The sequence below is a fragment of the Dromaius novaehollandiae genome, chromosome 10 (assembly GCF_036370855.1).
Source record: "Dromaius novaehollandiae isolate bDroNov1 chromosome 10, bDroNov1.hap1, whole genome shotgun sequence".
NCBI lineage: Eukaryota > Metazoa > Chordata > Aves > Casuariiformes > Dromaiidae > Dromaius > Dromaius novaehollandiae.
The window spans coordinates 3034094-3053031 of NC_088107.1; the positions used below are offsets into that span (position 1 = coordinate 3034094).

General features: G+C 42.6%; 1 protein-coding gene across 1 annotated transcript in view; it reads left to right on the top strand.

Annotated features, from left to right (window-relative positions):
- Window positions 1-18938, top strand: part of MEGF11 (multiple EGF like domains 11) — a 298039-nt gene that overhangs the window by 193642 nt on the left and 85459 nt on the right. Inside the window, exons 8-10 of the mRNA XM_064517860.1 lie at window positions 7346-7592; window positions 9255-9375; window positions 14834-14970. Coding sequence (XP_064373930.1) covers window positions 7346-7592; window positions 9255-9375; window positions 14834-14970 — 505 coding nt within the window. The remainder of the gene's footprint in view (window positions 1-7345; window positions 7593-9254; window positions 9376-14833; window positions 14971-18938) is intronic.

The window sequence follows — 18938 nt, forward strand, 5'->3', positions numbered from 1 at the left end:
CAATCTTTCTTGAAGGATGAAAGCTGTCCTCCTGTCCCTATTAAAAATAAAAACAAAACCTCCCAAACAAACCAACCAAAAGGAAAAAAAAAGAGTTGATTAATTTCCTCCTATGAGTAATAATCTATCCATTTTGGGGAAAATCCATTGATGTTCCCTTCCATCATTTCCTTTCTGTCTGATGAAGACTGATCTATAAACCTGGAAAATGAGATTGAGCACAAGGTCTGTCAGTCTCACATTAACTACAGGTTCTTGCCACTTGGGCAGATAGTTTTACAAATGCATATTTGCATATGCAAAATATATTCTCTGGGCAGTTTGAGAGAAGTAAACATTGTGACTTGCATTTTCTTCGTTATAGTTGTGGGTGCTGTGACTGAAAGTCTGGCATCAGAGCTAAAAGTGCAGTGAGTTTAGAGCACGCACTGTTACACAGAAAATCACGTTCAGGAACCTTAGGGCTGTAAGGCTAAGAGCTCAGAAGTCAGAAAATGCCAGGGCATGTAAACAGTAGCCTCTACCCCCGTAATTAAAGACAACATCGTAATTCATAGGCACAAGTACTGAATTACTGCCGCACTTCCAACCTTCACCCTGACATTTTCTGACGTTTGAGACACCCGCTTCATGAGTTAAACGCTTTATTTATGTGCAATGTTCCCTAGTTTGTTTGTTTTTCCCTAAAAAGCAAATGGAGAGTAGGAAAATTCTATCGAGAGTGTCATCAAGCTGATCTGCATGGGGTTCATCAGCATGGACCAGAACAAACCTCTGGCGTGTGGGTAATGGGCTAACAAGAGAAAGCTCTCATCCTCTCTGGGGACCACTTAGCCCATGCAGATTAAACACCCAGTGGCCCGTGGCTGCTGCTAGGAACAATTGTAAGAGAAATCCTGCTAAGCCCCGGAAGCTTTTAATGTGGACTGCTTAATGCAGATGAAATCTGTGAGGAACGTAGCCGATGAATTATCTGTATTATATTGTTTGCAAATTGCAGTTTTTATAACTTGGCCAGATATAGGTGGATTTTCACTGGGGGACACAAAAGTACATCCCTGAATGTGGGACAGCACGCTGCCAAATTTTAAGCTATTGCTCTGTATGTAAAAGGTGTGCCAGCTTATCAGCAAAAAGGATTTAAAAATATACTTTAACAGGCAAAACCTGCTGCCTTAGCTACTGATTTAAGAGAAAATTCCCTCCCTCCTGCACCCCAACAGTGAGTGAGCCTGAAGCTGAAACTGGACATGGTAAATTTTGCATAACAGAAAACTTGTCAGGAACTGAAAATAGCATCTTGCAGCGGAAAATACTAATGTGCAACTTGCACAATGCTACTGACTACCTGCCTGTGACACAGTTCAGATAATCTAAATGATATTTCAGCAGGATCATGTATTAACGTCTATTTTCAACCTCATTGTCACCCAAAAAAAGTGTTTATTTACAGAAATCCAACCTATTTTTTGCTTTGACAGTTGCAGGATCTCCCTCATTTGTATGACGTGGGCAACACATCTTGTCTCATGGTTTGTTATCATCATCTTGATACAGTTAGGAAGAAGAAAATTAGCTGCAGTGTGAACGGTGTGGTCTAACCCATTGGTAGCCGCTAGCGTGGCGGTCGTGTAGGCCAAGTTCTCCGTTCTGAAGTCACAGAATCTGAATGTTGGTGTTCAAGCATTTGTGAGAAAAATTGTGAAAGGAATTTTTGAAAATCTGGTTATTTTGAGAACAGCCATGGTCCATAAACATGTGTTGGAAACTCTGGGGATAAACAGTCTTACAAGATAAACAGTCTTTTGGGTTGGAATCAAGCAGATCAGGAAGTGATTTTACAGCATACTGGCTCAGTCCTTCAGAAACGTATTGGTATTGCTCGTAATGCCAGCATGGGAGATGAATAGTACTGCTCAGAGCCAAACTTAAAGTAGCGTGAGCTGTCACAGCGAGAGGATTCCCTCTTCATGGGGCTTGTTTCAAACCTGTTGCACTCTTGGCTTCTGTCTCCAAAGGTGTTGAAGTGTGCCAAAATGAATCATGTTTGCACTGTGGGTAGATGTCAGCTCCATACAGGGACTGCAGTTTTGCTGTTGGGCTAAGTACAGGGAATAAAAAAGTAATTGATTATTTTGATCTCTTATTCACCACATCCAGACATATTTTTTAGCTTTTGTTTTTTCTGTTCCTCCTTTGTAGTGGCCAGGCCAAGCTTTTTGAACCTAATCAGATTCCAAAACTGAATTAGAGAAAAAATACAGAGGTTGGGCTGTATTCCACCTTCATTTGTACTCATGTAATCATTCTACAGCAGTACAATTATATTTAGGGGAGAATTTAGCCTTAATTTCAAAATAAATTCTAAAATAATCCATGGTAAACTTTGCCCTCCTAGATTTAGTAAGTTCATTTGATTTCCTGCTTGCCTTTTATAAAGGCTAGTATTTCATTTAAACATTCCACATGGAAATTAGAAATATTCTGGAATATTCATTGTTGATTATGAGCTACATTCTACGCTTCATTCTGTTGCAAATTTGCAGGAAGTTCCCTGAAAGCGTAGCTTAACTGCAGAGTGCCATCAGCCAGATTTGGTCCTGAGTCCTCCGAACACAAAAAGCAGCCACTTGCCTTTTTGCATCCCTTTGTTTTTTTCAGCTGTCTTCTGCAGAGTGTTTACGAATGTTCCCCTGCCTTCGCCCACCAAGAATATGGGACTGGTCACTAGCTTTAAAAATAGACACACGCAGGCCTATGCTAATGAGAACAAAATATGCAGAGACCTTAAGACCACAGACTCTGGTGCTGCTGTGACAGAAGATGCTGTTTTCATATTAATAGTGTGTCTGTGCTGTGACGAAAAAGCACTCTAAGAGCGCTACTGACTCTTGTTGAGATAAGTCCTCTGATAAATGGCAAACCTTCCTTAGTAGTCATTTCATTTATCTGTCTGCTAAATTTTCAGACTTGGGTGTTTGCTTCATCTTTGTCCAGCTTGTGCTGCTGCGCTAAATTTTGGGTAGCTCTGCTGACCCAGAGCACAGCAACTCACTGATCACTCGTAGGGGGAAATACAGCCACTTGGGAGTGCAGCAACGCATGCGACATGGCCTCACTGCGTATTTGACGTGGACCTGGCTGGCCGCACCGGAACGGGACTGGGGACGGGATGTCGCGTGCTGCTGGGGCTCTGGGTATGCCGAGCTGCCTGCAGTTAACTCTCCCTTTGGCAAGGCACCGAGGTTTTGAAGAGGGGGTAGGGATGCAGAGAGGAAGAAAACAGTTTGTGCTGTGTTGAGCAATGTTTCCACCGAGGGATGAATCTTTCACCTGTCATACTATCATATGCAGACAACTGTAATTATGCTTAGGCAACCAGCATCGTCCTTTAGAGTTACATTTGTTTTTATTGGTGGCAATTAATCTCTAGTCATATTTTCGAAGGAGAGAAAGTGAGTAAGTTAGCACGTTTGCCAGGGAGCGTTAGCATGTGACCTGAAATATGGCAGCTCCCATTACTGCAGCGTCTCCCCGGGGATCGCGAGCTATTCCAGGCTCGTCTCTCACGGTATTGACAAACACACAGGCCGTCTAAAGGGAGCATTTGTACCTCCCTGACAGCACCTCTCTCAGGTTGCCTTCCTTATTGATGGTATCGTTAAAGTCTCTGTATCATTTTGACATCTTTAATGGCATATGCATTTACAGTGTAGCTCCTGTGTAAGCTTTAATCAGCTTTCTGTTCACATGTTGTGGCTATTATTATTTATCTCTGGTGTGGTAGCACACAGAGGCTATATCACCAGGAGCAGAATTAGGCTGAGCTAGGCTCGGACTGTAGTTACAAATGGCCACTCCGTGCCCGCAGGAGAAGTGGTGCTGGCGGTCCTGAGGTCCAGCTGGCTCCCACAGCTCTGAGGCTACTTTCCCCAGTCTCTCAGGAACTGAGAGTGGTCCTGTTGAGCTCAGTGGAGCTCCTCGTATGAATAAGTACTTGGATTTAGCTAATGAACTCTGTATCTTTCAATTTCTGTAAAGGTACAGAGGTTACCACAATGCTGATTTATGGGTTATTGCATTATAAATATCACGTAATATCCCAGTGAAATTACATAGGTAAAGAATTTACTTGCAACTCCACAGTCTGTCACTCAGCTATGAGCCATGAAGGAAGTGAAAAAAAAACAGGAATTGATAAACTTTGAGCAACAAAGATCTTATTTCCGCGTCAGATTACTGCAACATTAAAGCAGGTGAGGATGATATTCCATTATCACAAATTTCACACTAGCGCAATGTCACCAAGTTTCACTCATGCCCCATTGCAGTTAATCGGCAGTGGGTGAACTGGTACTGGACGTGATGTCTCTGCCCGTTGTGACTTGAACTGATAACTACAAGCAGAAAATCTTTGCCGTCTGAGATAAAGCCTTAAATCTAACAGAGACCAACTCCTCAATAGGTATATATGATACCACCACGAGAGAAACAACAAGATGTTAGCCTATACACTCATACTACAGCTTAGGTTTGGAACCATGTAGAGAACGATGGTCAAAACCTGCTCACAGTTTTAGGCATGTAAAAAGGAGTCCAGTGACTGCCAGGGTTGTATGAGACCTTGTAAATGAGACACAGTATCTTTTTTTTCTTCTCTTCCATAAGCATTCAGATGTACTTTAATCCTCATTTTTATGTCATCTCCCTAATAAATCCCCAGGAAATTCATATTCTCAGTATCTATCTGGAATGCCAAGCTGTTTTATTTCATAGATAATTAAAACATTTTGGCTAGCTACTTTGGGCTAAACATACTGAATGTTGCAATGTGTGATCACTGATGCCTTGTACTTAGAACCTTTTGGAAAATCTGTCTAACTGCCAGCTGGTTTTCTGGTCACTGTGGGCTTCTTTTATTGTCCAGATTTGGGTACTTTTTGATGTTACAACCAATTCAAAGAATTTCTGCTCTTTCCTTGAGCATTTTGTTCTGCCTTTCAGTTAGATCATAGAGTGAAATTAGGTACAGGGAGAAAGCAAGCATGTGACCAAAAATGTAAATAGTAAATAAGTGTTGTGCAAGATTGACTTACATAAATGCTACAAAGTGTCACAAGGGAGTTGTGTTTGGGGCAGACGGTGTACATGCAAAACAAGATGCTTAAGCTGATGGTGGGAAATAGTCTTCCCACCCTATAAAAGGTTTACTTTCTCCTTCACTTTCTTTCAAAGTGAAAAACACAAACCAAACAGACAAATCTGATGGTTGCAGCGCTCCTCTGAGACATGGGAGACCAAGGTGTAAGTTTCATTTCCTAATGAGTGTTATCTATCCATACTAAGCAAATTAATTGCGACTGGACTCACGTCAGCCCAGAGCACCTCTCAGCCTGGCAGCCAGGGCGCCCGTGGGAAGTGTGGTAAGGAAAGAGTCCCTTAATTTGAAAAAACAAATCAGCATTTCTGGAAAAGAAATTGCTGGTAAACTCCCAGCAGCTCTAGCAGATTTGCTCCCTGCCCCAGAAAGCTTACAGAGCCTTACTGACAGTCTGTGTGCAATAAAGATAGATCTGCTCTTCCCACAGATTCTCAGTAATAATTTAAGACTTACAAAGAGTAAGATTTTGTTTGCATGGCTCCCAGTGGTGTTAGTGAGGATCTATCAACCCTGTTTATAGCTGTGGGAAAAATGAGGCCAAGCAATAAACTTGTGTGAGGCACAGGCAGGAGTGTGCACAGGGGTATGTTGCACACTGGTGTCTGCAGGACACGAGACCACGTCTCTCTGCACGTGCATCCCGCAAGCCCTTGCACATCCTCTTGGAGACAGAGACACTGGAGTTGTGTCTTCTCATGGGTTCATTTTGGCCTTTAACACTGTTGCTCAAGAAATGCATGCTTGTAAATTGAAGATCAAAATAGCCTCTAAATGATCAATGAGCATCCCACCCCAAGAAAATGGACAACAAAATTGCCTAAATTACCTCAAACATATATGAAATTTGTAGGGCAAGAGCTTCTGACATGGGTGGGTTTTGCACCCATTTACATTGCTAAGGCTGGAAACGGACATCCTGGCCTGAGGAGTAGTAATTGCCACCTATGGATTAGTTTACATGTTTGCAAACAAAAGTTTGTCAAGACAGTTACGTTGCTGAGACTACATACTCATTTCCATGGGGCAGTGGATTTTACACCGGTAGAAGATTTTTTGCCGCTATAATTGAAACCAGCTCTCTGAGTGCAGTAAAGTATACCTGGAAAATGATCGGTAACCATGTCTTTGCCGGAGATTTTGCCAGCAACTCTGTTCTGCATGACGATTTCCTCACCCCCTTGACACAGCTGTATTAATAGAACTGTTAAGCAGAGGGTAGGAATTCTAAGGATATCCCTGGTTTTTGCTGACCTTTAGCTGAGGAAATCTTAACCTCTGGGTATTTGGTTTCAGCGGTTTAGTATGTATACGTATTATATGGGTGTTTTGCAGGTGCTGATTACTGTTTTTATGGCAAATCAGGATCAAGCTGGTTCTGTAACGCTGACTTCTCTCTCATCTCGCATACTCAATGAAAGGCTCTTGCTATGCAGTCCGCAAAGAAGGAGCCTGGTGAGGCAGGACTGTCGTGTGAAGGTTTCTCCCCGTGCCTGAATGCACGCTATGGGGAAGGTCAATGGCCACAATCCCTTCTCTAATGCTAGCGTGTACTGGACCATTGCTAGCACAGAAATTACCTGACGTACACACTCCTCACCTTCATCCATAAACCTGCAGTGGGTTTAAGCAGAACCTCATGAAATCTGTAGTCTATAGCGGTATTTTTTTCCCTCCCATCCCTGTACTCCGAAAAAGAAAAAAAAACTTCACCAAAGGAGGAAACCTTTTTTAGATTATCATACTCGTTATCTTATGGGAACAGTGCAAAGAAACAACATTTGATGACATTATTAAATCTACAGGACTTGCTTGGCAGTTCTGCCCCCCATTAAACTACGCTGCAGTCAGGATGTGATCCTCTGCATCTAATTCCACTATGAATTCATTCCTTCCAGCTATCTAAGAGCACTAAGAAACAGGATATTAAAAGATTTAGGTCCTGATCTAATAAAGGTGTTTAACAAGTCCTCAAATTTAGGCATGTGACTAGTGCTGTTGTCTCCTTGCATGCTAAAGCATCTTGCTGGATTGGGGGGTAGTATTAAAAAGTTTGAGGGCCCTTGAGGAAGTTTGTGGTATTAACAGTGCCTCTCTGCCTGCTTGCCAGCCTAAGCGTAAGAGGATGGGATGAGCTGCTTGCGATGCACTTACCTAATATCTCAGCAATGACTGTGTCTTTCACAGGCTGCGACAGCGATCACTGGGGACCCCACTGCAGCAACCGCTGCCAGTGTCGGAACGAGGCCCTCTGCAACCCCATCACGGGGGCCTGCGTCTGCGCGGACGGGTACCGCGGCTGGCGCTGCGAGGAGCTCTGCGACCCCGGGAGCTACGGGAAGGGCTGCCAGTTTACATGCCAGTGTCACAACGGAGCTACCTGCGACCATAAAACGGGAGAATGTCACTGCGCTCCTGGATACACAGGGGTATTGTAAGTTCAATGACAGGTGCATTTCACTCTGCGTCATTTAACAGCCTTGTTTTGACTGCTTTTAATGCAATGAGTAATTGATAAAATTTACACAATCGATTTATTATCCTCTTTCCTTTGTAATCAGGTAACAGAATTTCAGGGAGACTGAACAAAGGAAATCTCTTTTTTGCTGCTAATTTTATCTGTCTGCATAGCAAAATAAAATTTGATGCTTAAGTGAACTTAAAAATCCTTGATATTTTCCAGCTTGTACAACTATAGCTATTGCTAATTTCAGTATGTGAATATGATCCAAATTACAGTTCAGTTTTTATAAGCAATTGGACATTCTACTCGTTAGCTCTATCAAATGGGACTTACCATCCCCAATTTATTTGAAGTTCAATCTAACTGAGGAAGCATTACTGTTAAGTATATCAGCTTACTATCTAGCGGGTAAATTTTTAGCATAGTGAGCAGGGATTTAGCGGTGTGACTCCTATTAACTTTAACGAGAATCATGTAGCTAAATCCCCATATACCACACTGAAAGTTTACCAGTAGGATTCACAAAATCTGCATATTAATTTCAGGACAGCAAGCAATAGTTTCTTGTTTAAAATTGCCCACAGTGTAACATCAATTTTCATTAGAGATCTTTCAGTAGTTTCAGAAGTAATTATGGTTTTCAAAATTATTTAAAGGGAAAAGAGAATTTAGTCACTGAATTCGGTTGGAGATCTATTACAGGTGTCTTAATACTTTTGCAGTTTAATATTATTTGTTGGCCTGCACTAAGGAGAGGATAAATAATAAAGACAGTATTAACCTGCATAAATAAGTTATATACCTTCTGAATATTTTATTTAGTACATGATTTCCTCAGAGCCTTATGACCTCAGTCCCGTAAGCACTCACTGCTAGAGATTGTGCTTGCTATTAGGAGTGGTCCCACTGACATTAGTATGTCTGTTCTCAGCAGTAAGTATTTGCAGGGCCAACCACTGATGTGTTGCATGAACATCCTCATCAGGAGAGATAGCTGGGGTAAGGGAGGAGCTGTCTGTACTTTGAGAACCTGAAATCAGAGGAAGAAGAGATGCTGAAAAGTGCCAATGTGCAAAGACCTAAAAGACACTGTTTTTTCCAGGGACTAGCCTTACATTGGCCCCCTAGGTATTGAGAGAGACCCAAAGAGTTTAAATAGCCTTTAAATGATGTTGAGTTCTTGCCAGCCCTTAATACACTGTGAACATTTTGTAGTGGTTGGAGAAAATTCAAGCATCTTAATCCCATTCTTTTGTTTTATCTGCAGCTTGTTTTATTGCTGTGTCACATAATTCACATTCAGGCCTTCATCCTGCAACACTTACTTACATGGGCCGTTTTTATGGATGTAGGCTGTCCTGCTGACATGGGTAGAATTTGGTACTTGCATAACGATTACACACACACATCAGCTTTGCAGGCCTGGATCACTGGCACAGAAATAAAAAATAAATGGCACAAAAATAAAAGAAATCTTGGTTAATTGGTAATGCCAGCTGACGCTTCCTGAGCTTTTTGTGATTTATGTAAGGACTCCCATGATGCCTTGTGGCGTAGATTTTCCTCGCTTACAATTTCCTGCGAGTTCTTTTAAATAATCGCTTTGGTTTTGTGTCTTCTCTCCCCATGAAGCTGTGAAGAGCGCTGTCCCCCCGGCAGTCACGGAGCTCAGTGCGAACTGCGCTGCCCCTGCCAGAACGGGGGCGTCTGCCACCACATCACCGGGGAGTGCTCCTGCCCGCCTGGATGGATGGTATGTGGCTTGTTCAGACTCATCCCGCATTTAGGACTTGGGATGGGAAGTTCACTGTCGCCACAGGGGCCTTCCCATGGGCTTGTGGGATATATCTGCTGTTTCTTGTCATATCTTGAGGCTGGAACCAGTTTGAAAGTGGGACCACCTTTGTTGTGTGTGCGCAGCACTTAGCAGAGAGGCCCCCAGTCCATGACTGGTAGCTACCATCATACAGTTAAACAAACAATAGTAAGACGAAGAGTGACTGCCCATTACACATTTGCGTGGGAGCAGAAGAGAGAAAAAATGTGGTCTCTGCATTGCAGTTCCTTGGAACATGCCCTGCACCATTGCCCAGTGCCCTCGCGCAGGATGCAGTGCTCAAAGCTCAGTGAACATTGCCCAAAGCACTGCACTGGTTTCCTTTCGGGAGAGAGGGAGAGGGAGAAGGCAAGGGGAATTCAGTGGCTCAAGCAGTCATTAATGCATAAGGGATATACATGGGGACACAGAGTTCAGTTCAGTGTCCTGTCCTTACTCAGGCATAATTCCCATTGATTGCAGTAGATTTGTTTGCATCAGGGCTTGCCCTGGAGAGAGCAAATTACCCTAACCTTTAAACCTTTGTGTCAAGAAAGCAAGGCCAAACATTTTAAAAGCCCTCAACTTTATCAATAATGTGATAATTAACTCTCTCGGGGTTTGCCAACTCTCAAAGGCATACATACCATTTAGCTGTGCTAAGTTTCCTGGCATTTTTCCCATACCTGACAATTAGTCTCTTGGCAATCTTGCTGGATTTTAATGCAGACAAGTCCTGTGATTTTTCTAGTAATGCAAGACCCTGAAGATCATCTCACTCTATGGCTTATAATGTGGACCTTAATCCCTTTGAAACCTTTGGGGGCTGAGAGAAAAGTCTTTATTCTTTCAGATTAGTGTAGCAAATGCTGCCTCCATTTAGCTTCTTAAGAACGTTTGATCATGGAGCTACTTTTAGGTAAAAAGTACGAACCATGAGATTCAGGCAGCCTTAAGACAGCAACACTAGAGAAGAGCATCCCCGCATAACCTTTTTGGTGGAAGCTGTGTACTGAGAATCTCTCTATCACTGGACAGTCACAGGCAAAATGATGATGGTAGTATTACCTTTGAAATGACACAGTAGGCAAAACTATTCAGAAACTAGGTCTTACCCTGACCTGACATTCAGTGGAGACAAAAAAAGTTTTCTTTCCTAAAGAATAGTGGAGCTAACCCATAAAGGAAGCAATTCAGCTACTTTGGGGGGCCTATCACGCCATTCTGCTATTATCCCTAAGCATTGATTGATAAAGTGATTATCAAAACATTACTTTTGGGATCTTTTTTTCAGATCCCCTAATATTCTGCGTGCTAGTATCTCTGAGGATCTGAATTGTTTTGCTGGACTCTTCCTTACTTGGATTTTATCAGGAAGTTTTCTCTTTTTTTGCAAAGCTACAAAATCACTAAAAAGATTAAATAATATCAGAATTGAGCAGGAAGCTTATTGAGGTCTTTTAGGGTGCTGAATGAACCCTAAAGAAGAACCACAGCACTGGGGCTGCGCAGCTTCTGTGGTCATGTATACTGGCCCACTTCTGCCCTGCTCCTTGCAGCTTGAACTTTATTCTATGCATTTTTAATGGCCCAGAGAGACTTTTATGAAAACTGTTTTTTTGGCTGCTCCATCCCCAGAGAAACTCTGGAGTTAACAATTGATGTTTGAAACAAGCATAACTGAAAATTGAAGAGAGAGAGCAAGTATTCTGGGGGAAGAAACTGAAATTATAAGTAAAAGCACTCAGCTTGTAAATTTTGAGGTTTTAAGTATAGCGGGTCTCCAGGGTTTTAATGAAAAGCCAGTAATTCAGTGCACAGAGAGAAAAGAAAAAATATTTTTTCATGCTATAGATTTAACTATTGGTGGTTGCAGTGGTTTGCAAAGTGAGACCTTAGTCGTCTGTAAATGAGCAGGAGAGATGGGATTGCTAGACTGTGTTCATTTTATTTCATACCATGGATAGTCTTTCTTTGACATCAGGAATTTTACTTGCTGATTTTGAGGCTTGAGACCACGTGTATGTTGCTGTATATGCCATCAGGCTGGAGGTAGAGAATTCTTCCTAGATTTATACAAGTGGAAATCCGCTTGGATGTTATTGCTGCTGCATGAGCTTCAACTTTTATCCTTTCCTGGGGTAGAGACATGGGGCTTATTAACAGCAACTCAGTTCCCTGAGGGGCTTTGCCGCCTGTGGGGTATGCAAGGCTAGGCAACAAGTTGAGCAGGAGGAAGTTCTGGGGTTCTTCAGTTCTTCCTTGGATCTGCAGTCTTCAAAGGCTGGCTCTCTCGTTACTTGCAATGTCCCTTTCCTCCCCCTCCTCCCACCCAGTGCAGAGTCTCCCAGAAGCATAAGAAATTATACAAACTATTTCCTGTGAGATTTTACCATCCTCTGAGTTTTTCACCAGGGGATGGTGGCTAACAGCTTATACTGCTGAACTAGTCAGGAAAGTGTGGCCTCCGGGGTTCTGCTAGGTTGGGCTTTTTCTGCTTCTCTGTGTTTGTGGGTGTGGGTGTTAGTGGGTGGCTGCTTTAGGGCCTAATCAACAATTTACAGGTTTAATTCTATACGTCTTTCTCATTTCCAATATTAAATTGTCCAGGCGCTCTCAGAAAGTGGGGTGGGAGGTTAAATTTGCTTTTTACGATGCTTCTTAAAACCACTTCTGAAGGACTAGATCACTGTGCTAGGAAAGCAGTGATGTCCCTTACAGGGCAAATCATTTGTCGTTGGCAGCACACCCTCATCCCAGGCCCCATTCTGAAGTCTTTGCATCATGGTGCCACGTTAATACAATCCAGTCTGCTAATCTCCTCATTTCTTTGTTCTTATTTCCTGAGCTTTTACCTCTGGGCTTTGTGAGCAAACTATAATTTCTATTTTTGTATACTTGATAGAACAGGTTGCCCAGGGAGGTTGTGGAGGCTCCATCCTTGGAAGTATTCAAAACCTGACTGGACACGGTCTTGGGCAACCTGCTCTAGGTGACCCTGCTTGAGCAGGGGGGTTGGAGCAGATGATCTCCAGAGGCCCCTTCCAACCCCAACTGTTCTGTGATTCTGTGGTTCTGCTTACTTTTCTTCTTGTCATGGATTTTAAAAGTGGGGGGGAGGGGTTAAATGGGAAAATGGAGCAGAAAGAAAGATCTTTTCTGTACTGCAAAATGGTAATAATATAGGAAACAATGTCAAAAGCAGAGGCTGATTAGAGCAGGACCTTAAAAAAGGTGCTGATGGAGTGAGCTTTGCTGATTAGATGCATGAGCAGCGGGAAATGTTGGTCTGACATTTGATCCTCCAGAGAGGGATGTTTTAGATTCCCTTAGCACATATTAATGCAAAAAGTATGCCTAAAGATTCTCTTGGCTCCAGGGGGATGCATCTTAGAGTATTGCTTTCTCATCATTTGTTGATAGAAATCCTGTTCCTTTTGAGACATGAAGGGAGAAAGTATTTATTATCAAGATAAATGGATACTTACATTTTCAAATATATAGTGTTGTGTATTACTCAAGCCCAGAGACACCATTTTTTTAACACTGTAATCTGAATGTTCTTGAACTGAGGCCAGCCTGTCTGTTTTATGGCCAAGGAGCCACCTATCACTGGTTTGGAAAGGCCTGAAGTATCTATTTTATGATTACATTGAAGAGCAGCCTCTCCAGTTTGGGGTTGCTGATGTTGCTAAACTTCCCAAGCTGTTGAGAGGGGAACCCCAAGGAGTGACAGCAGCCATTAATGTTCCCTTTTTATGTTTTGTGTAAGATTTATCTAATCCGTGCTTTGTTCAAAACTCAGAGCCCCTGGGGCTTGGCTAGGGAAAAATGCTTCTGAGAGATTAAAGTAAATGATAATAGGGGCAGGCAAACCCCGTTTCTATCAAGCACTGCACTGTGCATGGCACTGGCAGCAGCGCTCCTTGCTACAGTTGCCAAACATTTTCCATTATAGGACCCCATCTTCAGATCACAGCTCGGCCAGACTTTACTTGTTTTGGCTGAAATTATTCAGATGGATGCCAGCCTCAGACTGAGGTGAAGGAAAAATAGTGTTTGCTCATGTAAAAAAATACATATGACTTGTAAGAAAGTCTAGGGAAATCCTTGCGAGACCTTCACACTTGGCAGGGGACATTATGTGATATTTGAGGGAATATCACCTGAATTTGGCAGATTAATTCCCCAAAGACACAACCAGTGGTAAGCATTCTCTGCCTTCGGACTGAACAACTGGGACAAGACTTACCAAACAATTGCCTGTCCTGATGACCGGAGCCAGGATGCACAACAAGAACAGACTCTTCTCCACTTTCAGGGATAGCTGGACAGGGAGGAGAAGGAGGAAAGCAGTCAGAGATTTGGAGCTGGGTCTGGGTGAAAGAGAGGGCAAAAAGGGAGTCTGTGACATGAGTTTTGGGTGAACTGGAAGAAAGAGGCAGGAGGGTGGAGGGCTGGGAGCATGAAATGGAGGAAGGAGGTAGCAGCTGAGATGTGGAGTTGAGGCAGGTCAAGGACTGAGATATGGTGCCAGGGTTGGAGATAAGGAACTAGGAGGATGTTGGATGGTGTGTCCAGCCAGTGTTCAGGGATTAGGCTGGTTTTCTACTGCAAAATCACTTCTGACCCAGAGGCTGCTGCATTGCTGGTGTTGCTGGTGGACTGGCAACATTTATAGCTCTTCTAGGGCAATCCATGAGTTAGACAAAGTGGTGGCAGGTGTCATCCTGTGCTGCTTGAAGATAAGTGCAGGGGCTGGATGAGGACTAGGGAATGAAGGGGGTAGGATTTGAAGAGTAGTACAGGGCTGCTCCAGCAGCCAGCCTTGGTTGCCTGGGGATGAATGGGAAAGCCTCAGGGGGGCTGTCTGCATGGGGGAAACCATCACAGACTATCACAATTAGCAGAACCTCACCGTCCCAGGTACCTTCTCCAGCAGCTCCCCACTTCCCAAATGTTCACTTTGTGACACTTACCCAGGTTCAGTCCAACAAATTTGCAGACTCTCCATTTCATAAAAACCTGCCAGCCCACATAGAGCTTTGTAGCCTTCTCTAATTGCCTTTAACTTCTCCTAAGCCCTCCTGCCTCTATATTCAGGAGGTACTGAATATCCTGCCACCCCAGCTGCATTTTCCAGGGAAAATCCAAAGGAAATTACCACTGACCGTCCAATGGAAAGAAAAATCCCTTCTGGAGATATGATAGAAAGGCATTTACTCCAGCAGCAGAATTTTGAGACTGTCTTGAGCCCATCTTAAACAGGAGAAATACTGCCAGTACAATTAGATCCAGTTTTAGCAAGAAGGACAATAAATATCCAGGCTGCATATAGAAATTCATTGCATCATGACTGTTGACTGAAATATTGCTCTTTCTGCAACCCTACCAGGGGCTGGTGTGTGCACAGCCATGTCCTCCTGGAACGTTTGGAATTAACTGCAGCCAGGATTGTCCATGCCACAACGGAGGACACTGTGACCCTGTGACAGGAAAATGCCTCTGTACAGCTGGGTATATGGGAGACAGGTAAAAAATTAACCAAAACCCCAAAGCCTTTTGTTTTAACCATGGACTGGCAATATTTATAGCCCTTCTAGGGCAATCTTGCTCTCTGAAAGGCAGTGTTATATCTCTACTGCTGCAATTAGGTTCATCCTTCTGAAGCAGTTCAAGCATTATAAATGTGGCAATGTTATTACTTTTTATTGGCAATGCTCTCCATTTACAGTTCTTTTAATGTAACTTTTAAAATTTAATGGATTAAATTTAATTTAGATATTTACAGTGATAAATTTATTAGAGAGCATTACATGTTTACAAGATATGTAAATGAACCATATTTATACAAATTAATATCCTCAAGAGTAAGCAATGCAGCAGTTTAATGTTTCCATCAGCCCCTCTGTGCTGCTGCAGAACTGATGCATCTCAGACACCAACAAAAGGTGATAAATCCTCAAAATTTATAAACGAGGGTTCAGCCATAAATCAGTCTGAGAAGATGATAATATTGTTTTACAAAGATGTCATGGATTTAGCAAAATGACTACACAGCAAAGTCAAGGTATGATTGTAGCACATGCTGGCTTAGCCTTCTAGCTAATCCTGCTAGCAGAGCTAACAATGATGAGGAAGACACAGTAAAATAAGCTTTCGTATGCAGCTTTCACTAGTGATTGGACTGTGTCACCAGGATTTCCAGAGATGCTGGACACAGCTTGCTAGTGTTCGCTATGCTAATGCCCTTTCTCCTCTATCTTCCTTTGTTTAATTAACTAGAACAAGAGGTATGTATAGGTACTATACAAGTACTATACGATTACAGGTATGTTGACATATGCTACAGTTACACTTTTAGGCAGCAAAGCTCACTGTAATTTCCCGTTTCTTGCCTCATCGTATAATCATCGAGTTTTTAAAGCACACAAATAGACGGGTCTCAAACACTGCGCTGGAGCTGAGAAGGCTGTGTGCTGTCCCATTAAGTGTGGATGCTCATTGTTTCCATTTCATCGACAGCAGTAATTGGCAAGGGGCTTTGGAGACCATGTCAGGATTTGCATATGGTTGAAGATGTTAGAAATGTTAATTATTTCAAATTAATTTAATGGAGGAGACATCACTGTGTTTCTCTTCTCCCATTCTCCATTTGAAGAGAGTGATGTTGGGGTCCCAGGGATACATTGCTAGGGTAGCATATAGTTATTGTGGCTAGTGATAGTTTTCTTTTCCTTCAGACACAATTTTCACTGCAAGAAGCAACTGTGCAGGCTGAACACTTGTCCTGGTGGCCACACTTCAGTCACAAGGCATCCTCAGTGCTGGCCACACTCAGGCAGGTTGACGGAGGCCCTCTGGCTCTAGGTCTCCTCGTTTGGTTGTTGCAGACCCAGATCGATTTCTGGCTGTAGGTGAATCAACAGCATTTGAGCTGTCAGAAGCTCCCAGCCAACAGCCTGCAGCTGAGCCAGCTTCTTTGCTCAGCTGCCAATAAAGCCCCAGCCATGAGGGAGGATGTGCAGCAGAAGGGCTGGCTCTGTTACAGGAGCATGGTGTGGGGGAAGAATGGAGCTGCCCTGCTGCACTCCAGCAAAAAAGTAGAAGAAGGTCTGTTGGGGACTAGGAAAGGGGATGGCAAGTAAAAAACAGAAGATCTGGTTTTGCCTGCTGTCAAAAGCAGAGGTATTTGCCCACTTAGCTGCCTCAGAGAGGCACTTCAGGTCTGTACTTGAGCAGACAGGAGGGAGGTTTGGACTCCAAAGGGGGATGTGGCTTGAGGGGACTCAGAGAAGGAGGGAGGGAGAAAGGAAGGAGAGCTCAGCTGGAAGAGGAGGAAAAGAAGCCAAGAGAAGGGCAAGTTGTGGACCTGCACCCAAAGCAAAGCCCTTGGGGATGGTTCACCGGCCCCCTCCTGGAGCAAGGAGTGTAATATAGACACAAGAGAGAGGAAGAAGAGCCAAAATGTGGGAGTGCAAAGGGATGACTGAGAATAAGAGAGAGTGAGGTAAAAGGACAGTTTTGAAAGCTTTTGTAGCAGCAAGGAAAGCTGGTGTTAGCCTGGAAGTTCCTACCGTTGGAGGTGGTTCTGAGAAAGTTTAAACATGTTTATCTAATCCTGTAATGAGGGAAGTGAAACCTTGGGCCCATTACATTCAATTGGAGTTCTGCCTTTTGCTCGGACCAGGCAGCACACTGCCGGTAATGGTTCGTCCTGAGCGGGCACGCGTGCCTCTGCCTCGCTCCTAACTACAGCTGGCTAATGCTAAATTGCCCATTGATTGCAGTGATGGCAGGAGCAGGCACAAGGTTTTAAAAAAAGGCTAAATTGCTTTCCTTAGTTATGTGTTCATACAGCATGGACGATGAGACAGATTAGTCAGCACCGTTTTAGTTTAAAGTCTGTTTTACTTTCTGGATCTCATGTAACTATGGCAGTGTTACAATATAATTGCAAGTAGATCAAAAGAATGCTGCTGCCTAACAAAATAATATTTTCTCTGAAGTTTTAAAAGGCACTGAAAAATATTCTTACTAATAACAGATTTTGTGAGTAACAATAAAAAGTAAACATGTTATCGACTATTATCCTTTTTAATTGTCAATAAATGCTGTATAAAACTATGGTCTGTCATCTTGTACAGCAGATAATACCATATAGTTAGATAAATATTTGTGGAGATGAAATAGTCATAAAGGTCTGCGAGAGTAAAATTGCCACAGTTTGTTCCCTACCTGTTTTCCGGGAAGAGGCAGTGCACTAAATATCTCTGGTAAATTGACAAGCTTTATTGATAACTGCAGGCGGCTTTGTGCCGGGCTGAAATGACTGGAGCTGTCATGTAAACGCATGTTTTGTAAACTGCAAAGGAATAATAGCGAAAGCACAGCCAGAAGCTGGGGATGGGGTGTCTAAGAATTCATTGGCTGCCAGGAAAAACGAACATACTGTTTTAGCTTTGTTTTCCATATTGCCATTAAACCCAAAGATTGAATCTTAGCAGAGTAAACACCACATTTTTTATGGTAATATGAGCAGACTTCCCTCGTTTTGCTTGCGTCTGTATCTCATGTCTACAGAACGGTGATCTCCGGGATCACCACTTAGTGCACTTTGGCTTTTCGTTTTTGTCTGTGCTACATGAGCGTGACCATTGTTTTAAAAATAAACAAACACAAAAGCCTAAAAAGTCTTACAGCTTTATTCTGTGAAAAAGATTTCTTTGGAAAAAATGTAGGTGTGTGTACTAAGTTCATCTGTTAAGTGGGCTGTCTTATGTTTAATATTTTGTGAAATTGCTTCCATTAATTCTACAGGTGACAGCCATATTATCCTATCCCAACCCAAATAATTATAGTACATATTAAAGTTTGGTGGATATTATAATACAAATCTCCCCAGATAGGCAGAAAGCAATGTAAATTAAACAAGAAACATAACTAGGGCTTAGCAGCTCATTTTGTAATTTAATTGAACAATGTATCTGGTTGTTAATGGTGTTATGGACACATTAGATTGATATGTTGCAAAGGAAGGATGTTTAAGTAGAAAGCTAATTCCTGCTGTGATTATTCTGACGTTCCAGAGGAGTCGTTATTAGTATTCTTTGTATAAAATTCATTAGCAGTAGCTGCTTGATCTCCAAATAAATAAGTTGGTTAAATTGTTAGTAGAAAAGGGCTAATTATGTAAATGGATTAGGTCGTCAATATTTCATTTCCAGATGCTTTTCTCCCTGCTAGGTAATGCTTCATCTTCTATAAATATAGAATGATATAGTACACTATTGACGAAGTATTCATCTCATTGAGTACAGTGCTCTCCTGCTAACCAGAGCTGCGTATGGCAATGGAGACTTCGGGCATCTTAATATGTTCTTCATTGCATTTCATTTGCTTTAAGTATTTCAGTCCTAATGTCACCCATTCTTTGCTGGTGACTTCCTTTGCAGCTGAAGTCCCCTATGACTGGCTGGGCCAGCAGCCGTGGCCACTGG